General features: G+C 33.5%; 1 protein-coding gene across 1 annotated transcript; it reads left to right on the forward strand.

The window, feature by feature from the left end:
- Positions 1-7,821: 7,821 nt before the first annotated feature.
- Positions 7,822-8,968, forward strand: LOC129760289 (testis-specific serine/threonine-protein kinase 1). The gene has a single exon (XM_055757922.1). The coding sequence runs from the start codon at positions 7,980-7,982 to the stop codon at positions 8,958-8,960; it is 981 nt and encodes a 326-aa protein (XP_055613897.1). The 5' UTR covers positions 7,822-7,979; the 3' UTR covers positions 8,961-8,968.
- Positions 8,969-15,150: the final 6,182 nt, after the last annotated feature.

Genomic DNA, 15,150 nt, shown 5'->3' on the forward strand with positions numbered 1-15,150 from the left:
GCTGTTATTGGTTGATATAAAGATATAGAAAATATTGAAAAAATAATTTATGAAGAAAATACGTAATTGCTTATCAGACCTGTAATAAAAGTATTTTTAGGTATTTCTTAAATAGTTGAAAAAAAAGTATTGATTACAAAGTCCATCCATGCTCCGACACTACCTGTATGGAATTAAAGGTAAATTTTCATGTTCTACCATGTCGTTTATGCATTATTAATATTAGGAGTAAATAAAAAATATACACAGAATACAAGATTAAGAGCCAAATATATAAGGAAACAAGAAATTAACGATAATAAACATACAACGACAACTTTGTTGAAAAGAAAGATAAACAATTGGATTATATGAGCAAATTTGAAATAGTCCTGGAACAAAAATTGTTTCTTAATTTTTCAATAGAATATTAATAATATCTAAAGATCAACATTAATTTTATAATTCAGTTTTCAACACATTTTTCGGCAGCATTATTTTATTATAAAGGAAATTGGTGGATTTAACACGGTGGGTAATAAACTTAAAAATGACCTGGAAAAGGGGAACTGCACTATTTTATAGTAAAGTTTTAACAGAAAAATGTCCATAAATCTGCTAAAATTACAACTTAAGTGGAAGGCATTCCCGTTCTGATTTCACTGAAAATGTAAATCGCCTATTCGTCTATCTCGATTGCTGGAAACTACATGAATTTCAATGTAACGTAATTTAAATATAATAAATACACTCAAGAACTTTCACAACTAGCCATACAAACCCAACCCGTCGCATCGAACAGAGTAACCCAGTGTAAACTGGGATTAATCGCTGAAATAATCTCGACGAAATGTAAAAAAAAACAATAAATTTGTAATAACATGTACAAAAAACCAGATAAATTACAGTAACTACTGAATCAAAATTAAATTTGAAATTTTAATGAGCAATGCAATGAATGAATGTATGAATGAATAGAAATAAAGTGGAATAATATTTATATGTTGGAATTAGAAAATATGCCAACTTAAGCAAAAAGAATAATCCAGTTATCGAGTGAAAGACCAAGACTAAGTCATGCCGCCTCATCTTTTGATATAAACCTTGCTTAAAATATTAAAAAATTAACTATTGTTAAAACACAAGCCTGTGAAAGGAGAAATTTTGAAAATAATCATACAATTTGAGCTGAAACCTGTAAGAAATTTATGCATATTATTCTATGACAACATAATTAATAAGTATTAAACATCCGATCAATGTTCCCAAAATGTGCTGAAGTGGAAATAAATATCTGACAATGATAAAACTGCGACAGTAATCTGGTATTCCAATGTGCTGAAATATAGAAAATGTCATTTCAAAGCCAGAAAACATCAAACATGAAAAAGGATTTAAAATCTTGTGCATTATAATCAGACAAAATGAATGGATACATAGATCAATGAAACTTGAAATATCAGCGTGTAGTAATTAGTAAATCGAATTTCAGAGTCGTTTTTTTGTGAATAATAATGTTTCCCATGATGTAGACTCCAACTAAACCGTCCAAATACTTTTTAAATGATTATAATAATAGCAAAAAAAAATTAAAATGCCCTCAAATGATGAATATGTACTTTAAACGATTTATTTAACCATTCCCACCTTGAAACAAAAAACAGTAATTTTTATGGAAATGTTTCCAATGCATGCTGATACAATTAGCACCTATTTTCTAATGTTCATTATCGATAAAATGCTTTAAACTGAATGGTTAAGTTTATTAAAAAGTTCAAAATATAATATTTAAAAAGCGAAAATAAGTTTTAAATTGAAGAACGATTGATACTTTATCATAAGATGCAACATTTTATTATTTATTATTCCACATATGCCACTCAAAAGTTTGTAATATGAAATATGAATATGAAATCTTATGATCAGTTTTGAAAAAATGTAAATCGTAGTTCGCAAAAGACCATCTTTGTTGGTGCAATTAACTTTTCATTTTGTTTAGTTGTTGCGATAATCTTGAGTTTCCCGAGAAACAAATTTCGGCACGGATAGAAACACATAAGCCGATGACACTCCGATGCGTTCGGCAGGCGAACATAATTAAGAAACGTACATGTGAAACGCGTCAATATGCCATACGCAAGAAATAATTGAGCCACTATTCACACGTGGAATATTGAGCTAAATGAGAACGGATGCACCCACACCCACACATGACTGTGTTAGAAAGGAAGAAGAAAAAAAAAGGTTTTGCTGGATAAAATTTGTCCCCGCTTGCTTTGATCAGAATGCGTTGGACACATGAAGAGAACATTATCAAAATCCCGACGAAAGGGTAGACGTATATAACTTGTACATGTAAATCAAGGCCTCGTCGTTGTCCTTAAAGCAATCTTATAATATTAAGTTCAAACTAATTAAAAAAATAATGAAAAATAATGTAAAAAGGAACAATCTCACCGGGGTCGCTTCAAGCCGCTAGCTCGCTGTTGCCGCCATACATGTTCCAGTATGTTCCGAAGCCCGGCATTTCGACACTATCTAGATGGTGTGCTAATGTACCTATATGGCCTCCAAAACGATACGTATATACTGGTTTTGCTGCATTATATACGATATGTTTACACGTATATTTGCACGTATGTATATCTGCGTTGCAAATTGGAAATACCCACCAAATGGTTGTCTGGGGCGGTATTTGGATACGAAAAATATTTCTATGATTATTTGAGACCCCTTCCTCTTTCCAGTGAGGAAGTATAAAGAGGGAAGGGGACCTCTTTTATAATTTTTTATACAACTCAAAAACTGATTAAGGAAATGGAACCGAATTTGGCATGGGCGGGTATTTGAGAACGTGATATATTCTAATGATTCTTTGAGACCCCTTCCTTCTTCTAACGGGGAGAAAGGAAAGAGGGAGGGGAGTTTCATACAATTTTAACTGCATAACTCGAGAACTACAACAGCAATTGGAACCAAATTTGACATGGAACGATATTTGGGTACGAGAAAAGCTTCTATGAATATTTGGTATCCCTCACTCCTTCAAAGAGTTGGATGAAATTGTGGAGGAGAGGTCTCCCTTAAAATTTTCAGTAGGGGAGAGTGGGGTATCGTGGGTCATGGGGAAACGTGGACCACTTTTAATATCTCAGATGTGTGTTGAGATAAAAATCTCAAATCAACTGTCATCGTCGTCGTTTTGCGTGAGCATATATTTCATATGTTGTTGACTGAAATACGCGTCATATGCTTCTTTTATTTATCAAGCTAAAAAAAGTTAGAAAAAATTACTTACATAATTAAAAAAACACCCGCTAATTTCATTGATGGGGAACCTAAAGTGCATAACAAAAATATGCTCATACGCTTATGATCTTAATTTTGTCATGATCTTTCACGTGGAAAAGGAATTTTTGATGAAACATAAATAAATCACACAAACGCAACCAATTTGCAAATCACAGCTTGTGGGGAATCGTGGGCCACACATCTTGAATCACTTTGATTTTTATGTTTTTATACACATTCAGAACTTAAAATACGTTTTTCTATCTGTAAAGTTTTCTTATGCCAAATGAAGAGTTATGAAATATATTTTGTCTATCCTATATAAGAAATTTTGCCAAAACGTTCGCGAGCCAGGTTTAGGAATCTATGAGATCATACACAGCTCTCTTTTTTATTTCGTCATCTGAAATTGCTTAAAAATAACGAAATGAATTAGGAAATCACAGTTTCGGGTCATCTCATAAACTTTGCATGTTATTTGGTCAATTTGGATTTGGTGGCCCACGATTCCCCACCATTTTTCAAAATCCAAAAAATATTGGTTGTTTTCAAACAGTCAGAATTTGGGGAAAATAACTTATTAAAAATTTTAAAAAAAACCTTATGATACCTTGAAAATGTAGAAAACCTTACCATTTTCTATTTTCATTTTATCTTTTATAATAAAGAAGTTATGGAACAACGAAAAAAAGTGGCCCATGATTCCCCACACTCCCATATAACTGGAAAGCTGATCGAGCGAATGATACCATATTTGGCATGTGAGCGTATTAGGATACGAAAAATGTTTAATTATAAATTTAAGCCCCATCTTTTTCAGCGGAAAGATATAGAGGGAGCAGAGGCTTCCATACACATTTTTTGCATAACTCGAGAATTAATCGATGATGAACCTAATTTGGCATCAAAAAGTATTTGAATATTAAGTTCTCCCTCCTCCATTCAATGGGGAGAACGGAAGGGGGGATGATACTTCTTTTCAAGTTTACGCATAACTCAAGAATTTACTACGCAAACAAAACAAAATTTGGCAATGGGATGATATTTGAATGCGAGAAATTTTTCTATTTGAAACATTTCTTTTCTAGCAGTAGGAGGATAGAATTGGGAATATAGGAAAGGAAGAGGAAAGCTTACAATTATTTTTTTTTTAATCCAAGAAATGGACAAAACTTAACATGAAAAATCATTTTGGTACGATTCTATGATTATCTGACTCGCCATCCTCCTTTCAGTGAGTAGGTACATAGGAGGAGGGAGGTGAGCCCAATACAATTTTGTTAGAATAAGTTCTCAATTAATGCTAACGAAGCCAACAAATGGAAACAAATATGGCATGGAAAGGTACTTGGTTACGAGATATGTTTCTTCGAATGTTATAGATCCTTACGCTTTACAGTGTAGAGAGGGGAAGAAAGGAGGGGGCTCCTTATAAATTATGTTGTAAAGCTTAAAAACATATCAACTAATGGAATTATATTCGATATAGGCGGATTTTTGGGCACGAAATAATGGGTATGATTATTAAAGCCCACGAACTTCATTCACCATGGGGTGAAGGGAAGAATAGGGGAGCTCTCTTGTCAGTTTTCAGCATAAATCCAGAGAATATCAAGCAAAAACAAACCATATTTTATAAGTTAGGTTGTTTGCGTACGATTAATTCGAGACCCTCCTTTTTCAGGGCGAAGGATAAAAAATAGATTAAAATTAACAGATCCTTAACACAAATTTATAGATCAAAATTCAGAAATTTAGTTTAAGTCATCTTTGTGTTGTAATTCAAAATTCCAGCTGCAGGTCTCGTTTTATAGCGGTTGCTTATGAATTATGTTATAACTTGTTTTAAAATAACGCCAACAAAACAATAAAAAATTTGAATAATTTCTGAAAATATCATTTCTTTTTAAAGGTGTAGCAAAGCACACCGTGTCAGGTAGTAACATATAAATTACTCCGAAATAAGTATCATGAGCATATTTGTTAAAAGTTTCCACTATTTTCGATTATTTCATATTTTTTTAAATACTTTTAATTTTGTTCAATAAAATTCAAGAGGAGGATGAAGAGCAGTGTGCCCCCTCTCCTCCTAGGCCCTTCATTTGCTCTCCCCCCTCCCTACCTCCAACCCCCCCCCCCCCCAAAAAAAAAAAGGGCCAGGTCTAGGACCGCGCCTGCATCTGGTTCTGGTCAAGTGGTCGGATTGCAAGACGATATAAATAAAATGTTGTGAGTTCGATTCTAACTTTGAAATGGAATTATAATTTTTTATATTTTCTTGTTTCTGGGATGAATAATCCAACAGGATGAAAAGCCCATAAAATGATTGTCTAGTTTTGCTTGACTGTTAGTGTGTAGTGGTCATGTAGAGTTTTGCCCGAGAACTCGAATCCTTATGCCATCAATAGTGCTTTTCCAATCATATCATCTTTGGCGCAATACACATTTCAGCACTTTTTGTATCATAGTTAGCTCGGATCGGCATTAAAATTTTGGAACCTCTTTTTTAGACAAGGTGATAACCAGTTTATTTTTTAAAATAAAAATCTATTAAAGTTAATGTTTAGAACTTCAAGTTACTAATGTATAAACAATATTGCTGGAATTTTATTTTCATATTTATTTGAATACATGTTCTGTTTGTTTCGATGATAGACTCAAACAGCCTTCATTCGAATTCTCGAAAAAAAAAAACACACAAGATACAACACATCTGATTAAAAATTTTCAAGTCCGAACAAGCTTTTTTCAGAAATAATTGAAAAATATAGGGGAATTGAGGATAAAAATAGCCAGAACTCCATTTTCTGAAGCGTGCGGTGGCTAAAACAGCCTTCATTCGATTCCTTAGAAAAAATTATATACGATAGGTCTGTTTTCGTTCAATATTCTTTAGTTCAAATCAGTGTTTTCCTGGAATGTTTACAAAATATAGGGGAATTAGGGGTTAAAAAGACTTGTGCGGCGTTTGAAACTATGTTCAATCGATTATCCGGAAATTTTCACAAAAGGAAAGTATATTTTCATAGATTCGGTTCATATTTGACGAAAGATATTGAATTTATTCGCGGTATGTACACTTTTTTCCCCATTGTGCATTGTTGTCAAGTCCGAACTGTGGTTCTATAATTGTTAGTGATCCCCCCTCCTCCCCATTCTTCCACAGGGAAAGTGGAAAGGGGGAAAGGGCTCTCAAACAATTTTTACTAAGTTACAGAAAATTATCTGTTTTTTCCTGGGATAACCAAAATTTAATTTGAATGTTATCTAATCTATTTTGTATGTGTTTTCACCAAAATGAAATGGTCGTGGAGGGTTCAAAATATATTTCCAAACACGTTGAGTGATCCTTTTTGGTGCCAATAGTATGCGAACTGCTTACTACAAAAACACCCGTTTTTGGTGCTTCGGGAAATGTAGAATAAACACTGCGATAAATTCAAGAAAGAACAAATTCTTCATCAGCCACCACATTACGCATGGACAAACGGACAGTCACCTGTATCGCTTTCACTTCGGTTCCGTTGATTCGAGAGCCCAATCGAAAAGTATGCTAATTTCTATACGCGATTGCGATCGCAAGATTCCTCGTAATTTGCATTGAGACAACAAAGATACTGGAAAAGAGATGCGATGGTTTTTCCACCCTTATCATGGTCAGTGGAGAGACGTTCATCACTTTGGAACAACAACACGAAGAACGAAAACAACAACAACGGCGACCGGGAACGGTTTTCAGAGCCCTGTCGGGCATACGCTTTAAATATTTACCAAAGGGCAATTAGTGCAGATTTTTTGCTGCTTCTTCATCGATAATTAAAAGCAGGAAGGGCTTGCCAGGGTTGATGTTCTGTCCGGGTAAAAAAATCCTCCCAAACGCAAGGCGCAACAAGCACCGTACAAACTCCGCTGATGTTTTTTAAGGAAAACTCGAACAGGAGGTGGCAAAGGGCCTTTCGTGCGCTGTTTGCGAGAGGAAATTTTTTTCCTCGCTACCCACCACCCTCTTGTGAGTGAGAAAAAAGAAAACTTTCGCAACGAGTAAAATGTTTAATATTTAATTAATTTTTTGCCCGCGATACTGAGCGGGAAGACCGGCGGTCATTTTCCCAATTCTGTTGTCGTCGTCGTCGTCGTCGTCGTCGTCGTCGTCGTCGTCGTGGATGAACGTCGTTTGTTGCACGGCCGTTGAATCTTTTTTCACCGGAGAAGTGAAAAATGGCGTCCAGCTCACGCTTCTCTTGCCCTGTGCCCGGACTGAAACATGATTTCCATTAATTTGGTCACTTATTCCAAGGCTCGCAATCAATGGTGGTCTTCTACAGCAAATCAATAACCAATCATCTATTGGAAACACCAATCGATCGAATCGATGCGATCGATATCACTTATGATTTCCGTTAGTCAGAAAGTTTCAGTTGGATTAGCTATCAATATTTCTGCAATGCTTGACGAAACACGTGCTGAAAACATCCTTTCCACGTGCATCAAGCGTTGGACTCAATCATAGTAACCTGAAACTCGCTATCGAAAAATAAACAGTCATTTTATTTATTTATCATCGTTCGAAAAGTCACACGCTTTTTTGATGTTTCGTTGTTTTCGCTTTTAGAGAAACTACGTAAACAAAATTCATCTCAAATTGAAAACCAAGCAATTAAATTATTTCAAGCAACTCAAGCTTTCCGACCCGAAGAAACTTCCCGAACATGTCTGTTTTGGTTGATCAAAGTAAAAATGGCGACACAGAATACAATCAGTCAAACTCGGTTCGCCGTTCGTCTCGACTCTCGGTTCGAAGCCACCAGATGATGCAGGTGCCGGATACTCACGCTCTCAAATCCCGTGGCTACGTGCTGGGTCGCAGGATGGCCAAAGGAACCTTTGCAACGGTAATGCGAGCCAAGTACTATGAACCCACAACCGGAGATGGCCTTCAGAAACCGCTGGATCTCGCCTGTAAGGTTGTTGACGAGAGCAAATCCAAGGACACCGAATATCTTTCCAAATTTCTTCCCAGAGAGCTTCGCATTCTAAGTCAAATCGATCATCCGAACATCATCCAGACACACAGCATTCTCCGAAGAGGTTGTCGGGTGTTTATCTTCATGCGACTGGCCGAGCGTGGAGATCTACTCAACTACATCAGAAAACATGGAGCCCTGTCTGAATCTCAATGCCGATTCTGGTTCCTGCAGATGGCCGATGCAATACGATATTTGCACCAGAAGGACATCGCTCACCGAGATCTCAAATGCGAGAACATTCTTATCTCCAAAAACATGAACATCAAGCTGTCAGATTTTGGATTCGCACGATCATGCTTAAACGAAACCGGAAAAGCCCTGATGTCCCGAACATTTTGCGGATCGGCAGCTTATGCCGCACCGGAAATCATCAGCGGCAGACCTTACGACCCGAAAGCCGCCGACCTGTGGTCCCTAGGAATTATCTTATTTATTATGCTGAACGGAACGATGCCCTTCGATGAGAAGAACCTCAAAAAGTTGATCCAGTGCCAGATTGAGCGACAGTTCTCGTTCCGAGCCGAAATTGAGAAGCTGGTATCGGATCGTGCAGTGCAGATTGTTCGAAACCTGCTGGAACCGGAACCAGGCGTTCGGATCAATATACACGAGGTGCTGCGGGAACGGTGGGAGGAAAAGTCGGTTGCAAATAAAAATCAATAAATAAGTTATTCTAGCTCGTTTTGTTTCTTACAATGCAGTTCCTTTCAGGGTAAGCATAGAATTGGTAAACCCGGAAAAACCGGAAATTGAAAATCGCACCGGGCAAACCGGGAATTTAGACCCAAAACCAGGAAAATAAACAGAAGGAAACCGAAAGTCAGTTTTGGTTTCAAGATCAGGGATTCAACTTAAAGTTCAAAATTCAGAATCCTAATTTAAATTTCCTAGTAAGAATTCAAAAGTTCAAAAAATGTGTAAGAAGAATATTAGAAGCCTTGATATTCAAAATTATAATAATTTTACCGGAACCTAGAGTTCAAACTGCCTCGAAGAATGAGATGAGAAATTCAGGAAGTCTTTTTAAATTTGTTCAAGTATCATTTGTTCAAGTATCATCACAAATATAAAATATTACTATCAATCATATAAAAACAAGCAAATAAATGTTAAATTTTGAATCCAGAGCTCTTTGCAAATCATTACAATTATAAAAAAAAACTAAATATCAATCACATGAAAAAGCAAATAAAAGTTAAATTTTGAATCCAGAACTCTTTGCGGCAAATTAAGAAATGTAAAGTGATGCTAATATTATAATTTACCAGTGATAGTTTTTAATTCAAGAGTTAAACACAAGACAATCCTCTTTTTTTTCATTAACTTTACGCACGGAATGGTGTTTTTTGTAGCATAAAAATAATAAATTTGACATTGCTGAAAATTTGCTTGGATAAAAAAGGTAACCATCTCTTATGAAATGCACTGTTTGGATAAAAAAAACCATCACGGAGTCCAAATCTTTTGTTTCAAGTTGTCCTTTCAAAATTAACCTTTTTCGATTATTGATCATAATATGTTTAAAAAAATTCAAATAACACTTTTTAAAGCTTGAATATGTTATGATTCTGTTGAAAATTTGCAAAAAGTTCGAATGAACTGATCTCTAACCTGATAGGGGAGATAATGGCATAACGAGCCCCCGGGGCATAATAATCACTCCTCTTTTCTACAAAAGTACGTATTTTCTTAAATAAATTTTCATAAGGATTTGTTTCGTACTACCTATAGAATTAATTTTTCACCAAAAAAGAAATTTCCTTATTATTTTTACAAAAATATTAAAAACTAACCAGCTAGGTTCTCATGTTACGATCAAATAAGCTTTATGACCTTTAAATCATCTTGATCTAAAATGTACGCACTGCAACATGATTTACACATCATTTCTCAATTTTCACCATCATTAAATTTCTGATTTTTCATTTAATCATTTTTAAAACGCTTTTTTACTTAAATTTGTTGACTCGGGGCGAACAGAGCACTATCAATCGGGGCACGACGAGCGTTTGCTGTCGTAAAATCTTGCAGCAAATTCAACTCGATTAAGTCAACTGAATAATAGAGCTACAGCTTGACTGACATCTGACGATTGGGCCTATTGATTAGATGTCGGAGAGGTAATTAAAAGACTCGAGTTCGATTCCTGTTCGAGATGACTTTTTATTTTCAAATACCATTTATGATTGATTTAAAAAAAAATTGAAATGCATTTTTAAACGTTTTTATCTACTTCCTCAAGTTTCAGTCAATTAGGAAATAAACTTTTTAAGTGTTTGCACACGAAACAATGATGTAATTCACATATTATAGCTGTTCTCTATGGTTAAATAAACGTTTTCCTTAAGGTGGCCATTATGCCCTTATCTCCCCTACGTAACGAAAATAGAAATTAAATAATAAAAAAATTCAGTGAATTTGTTCCCCTTTTTATGAGGGTGTGTTTAAGTCGATATTTATATTCTTTAAAAATGGTTAATTGATTCAATATTGCATGATACTTCCCTCAAAATATATCTAAATATTTGTGTTTTAAGTGATGCATTTTCGAAAAAAATTCTTGAATTTGAATGATAAAAAAGACTTATGGTAAAATACAAAATTATTACAATCAAATTGATTATATTTCCTCATTTCTTTTCGATGGCACAAGGCAACTCCGTTTTTCCGTTTGTCGGGGAGCTGATTTTGGCATATTTGAGGGACTTATACAGTTTGTTTTTTTTCTGCTAGCTCTAGTTTTTTAGATTCAAGGGTTAACTTAAGAAGTTTTCAGCAATTTTTAGAACATTTCTAAGATACTCAAATCCAAGATTTGATGATGATTATCTTTTCGATGACCGTGTTAGTAGTTGAAACTTCTGAGAAAACTGAAGCGTCCTTCTAGTTTATTTATCAAAATCTGGCGAAATATGAGAATAAAAGGATATTTTGGAGTATTTTTTTAATCGAAATGAATCAGATTTTTTTCAAAGCATATCTCAAAAAAAATTTTTTTTTTTTAAACGAACACAAACACATACAGGATCTCAATGAAACATGATGTTTCCTCGAAGAGATTCCTTTTTTCTTAACTCTAAGCGTACATCTTTCGAGGATATGATGGCTAGCATCTTCCAAATGCTAAAACCACCAACCCACCGAAAGCTTATAAATATTCTTCAATGTGTCACAAATAGTTACATTTTTTCAATTGCTTTGTTTCAAACTTGAGGATTGATTGAAACAAAGCAATGGAATTTGAATCTTTGATATCGAAAGCTTATAAATATTCTTCAATGTGTCACAAATAGTTACATTTTTTCTATTGCTTTGTTTCAAACTTGAGGATTTTTTTTCAAGCATTGTTTCTTTGAAACTAAAATAGCTGAGTAACAACTTAATCCTCTATCAAATGGAAGATAATAAATTGATTCGAAATCGGTTTTTGTTTTTTTATAAAGGGTTAATAGTTTATTAGTTATCAATGATTGAAGTACTCAAAACTTAGTAAATTCTTAATTTCAAAATCCAATATCATCAGAACTGTATTTGACAGAATCTGGCAAATAATTCGAATTCAAGGCGGCGAAATCAATTTTTGTAACAAAGGCTTTACAAATTTGAAAACATGTACATAGCATGTTTTTATTGTAATCTGCATATTATTACAAAGCTTATAGATTCTGAAAATTGTATGTGAGTGTTGAGTATCTTTGATTCTTTAACCATATTTGTTTTCTTTTCAAATTGGTTTTTGTATAAATATTTAAAGTTTGTCTTAGCTTTGCAAGCTCATGTGTTTATAGAAATTTATGAGATTTATTTTCTGATATAGGGGTTGTTTCCAAGCAAATACACATTTTTCTGCATAAAAAAAAGCTAACCCTTTACTGAATGAATAATGAAAACGATGTTAAATAAAATGAAAATGAATGAATAATGAAAACGAAATGTTTTTACTGACCTGTAACTATGAAATTAATGCCAAAAAATAGATCTGTTTTTTAATCATTTTAATTGTTTAAATAATGTACAAAAAAATTTTTTAAATCGAGGTCCTCAGGATCAGAAAGGTGCAAAATCATCAATTTTGAGTTAAGTATACCTAACGATTCTTCGTGTTTCAATGTACTACTGATACAAAACTCGTTTTTTATATTTTTTGAACACTTTTTTGATTTAATTAAATCTGCTAGAACTCGAATAATATATGTAAAACCGAGCACCTTCGCAACTTTGAAGCGCGTTTTCTCGAAACCATCATATAGGTACTTTTATCCCTCTGATCCCTAGCGCCTCAATCATAAATATTGTTTGCAATGTTTTCAGTACTGAATCATGCTAACAATAATTTTTAAAAAAGTTCGAGGATTAAGAAATGTTTCCTTGAAAACTTTTTATGGCTACTACAAACAATTTCATCGTTCCTTTTTAATTTTCTTCAAGAACTTGCAATTTCGTTTTACCTTGAACATGATATTACTGAGTTCTTAATTTTAAGTTTTTTTTTTGAAAAATAGAATAGGAGTTTAATTCGAGTATCAATCATTTAAAAATGCTTAACTATAAATTACAATTTCACAACTTAAAAGTTAATATTCTTATTTTTATTGATTTACAAAACTTTTGAATTTATTATAATAATTTAAGATATCATAATTCCTTTTGTATTTTTTTAAATATTCAGTTCGAAACTGAAATTTGTTATTTTAAAATTAAAAAAAAATTAGTGGACCTTTGATTTTAACTTTTTTTATTCAAAACTTTGAAAGCCTGTAGAATAATCCTCAAAATTGTTAAATCAAGACTGTGTCACTTGTTGCTCTTTTTTTTTAAATCTGTTGAAATCCGTTTACAAAATGCAAAACCATTGTTCACTGAATGGTTTCTAATAAGTAATTTTTTGCAACAAGTTGCAAAAAGATGATTTCTTCAGCACGAGTCGTAAATTAACCCAACGGGGCTTGCCAAGTTGAATAATTACGTCGAGTGCTGAAAAAACGAGTTTTGCAACAAGTGGCACACAAAATTTTATGCAAACTCGTGAAATTCCCTTGCAAGCCCAATGATTGACCTACAAGAAATGCATCTTCAAAAATAACCACATGTTAACGACTATGTCAAATGACTGAAAATTTCTGATCAAGGTGTTCGTGAACCATACTTTTGCAGGCAAAAAACATTATGTATTGCAAATTAGCACTTTTCGATACTGTTTTCAGTGTCTTACAGTGAACTTTTAAGCACTGAAATGTATTAAAACAATTATAATAACGATTCAAATATTTAATTTGTATTTTTTTTTCAATTTTTGGCTTTTTCAATACAAAAGGTTTGTTTTGAATTCTAATGATATGCTTTTTAAAACTTCGTTAAAACAGAAGATTTTGTAATACAATCTCATATTCTCAGATTTTATAAAATGATTAAGTTGTCTATAACAGTTTATTCCCAAGATATTAACGGTTATTGGTATTTTAAACATGAAAAATAGTCAAAAAATGCCTAAAAATAAGGGTCCAAAATTACCCCGTGTTTTTAAAAATATGGGCAATTATAAACAATCCACTGTGAATCGGCGAGATCAATATTTAGCAGAGATTTTGTTACACTTGAAGATAAAAAAAAACAATATTTTTATTGTATTTATCTACTGAGACCTGGGAGTTACATGATTGAACGCTCGCAGAACAATTTTAAATTCTCAGAGAAGTGGATTTTGAGAGTTGTAGTAACACATTTGGTATCTTTAATTTATCAAAAAATGATAGAATGACGAATGATTGATGGGAAAGTCCTGTTTAACACACCATTTTTTAAAGCTTTCGTAAATATAATGATTTTGTGTTGGATGTTTTTTCTTTCCTTTTTATAAAATGTGATTGAAACCTTTAAATGGAATCGAATTCGACTAATTTGAAGTTTAAAAAACGTATTCGAGCTATTTTATCGAAAAACGTGGCAAAATCCGGACATTTGATTTCAAAATTGTCTACCAAAAATCCAGGTAATATCCGGGTAAATTTGGTCAAAACCCAAGAGTGACGCAAAAAAAAAATTTAAGAAATAAAACTTGAAAAAAAAATCATCAAAACTCATCAGGCTTCCAATAACCTTTCATGATTATTTTTATAAAACTTGCTAAAAACAATCCGGGCAACCGGGCCGGACCAGACTTTTTCCAAATTTTGTCTCATATATTTATCCAGGCAAACACGGATAAAACCGAGCAATCTGGCGATGTAAGTCTAAGTGTTCAAGGATTGGAGTGTTAGAAAACAACCAAATCATTGAAATAATATAAAAAAAATCCTATATTCCGACGTGAATGGACTATCAAAGTCTGGAAAAACTTGAATTTTTGACCGGGAATTTCAAAATGAAAAAGTTTTTTTAGTAAGTCGTATCGAGCTAGCAAACAGCAAAATCGGACCATAAAACAGAATAGTGTGGCTAAAATCCATGCTCGGAAGCTATACGATCAAGTGCTGACCAAGTTCGACGGGTGTCTTCTAAATAATGAACGATTAAACCTATATCAAGACTAACTTCGGGCAAATCCTTGGTTAAAAATTTTACTTGGCAAAAGTTCGGGGGATGTTCTAGCTAAATTTAATTTAGTTTTTGCCGACAAATTTGCACGAAAACTTGCAGCTGTGGTAAAAAACGAAAGTTTTCATTACAAATAAGACAATGAGGTCAGAACTACACGAAAAGAGTGTTTCAAAAAACGAATTATTCCGTTCATTCGATCCCACGACCATCCCGTAATGCTTTGGCCAGATTTGGCAAGCTGTCATTACGGATATGTGTATGGAAAAAGTTAATTTTGTTTAAGAAAAAATTGTACATCCTTACCATTAGAACCAAA

This window comes from Uranotaenia lowii, unplaced genomic scaffold (assembly GCF_029784155.1).
Source record: "Uranotaenia lowii strain MFRU-FL unplaced genomic scaffold, ASM2978415v1 HiC_scaffold_556, whole genome shotgun sequence".
Lineage (NCBI taxonomy): Eukaryota > Metazoa > Arthropoda > Insecta > Diptera > Culicidae > Uranotaenia > Uranotaenia lowii.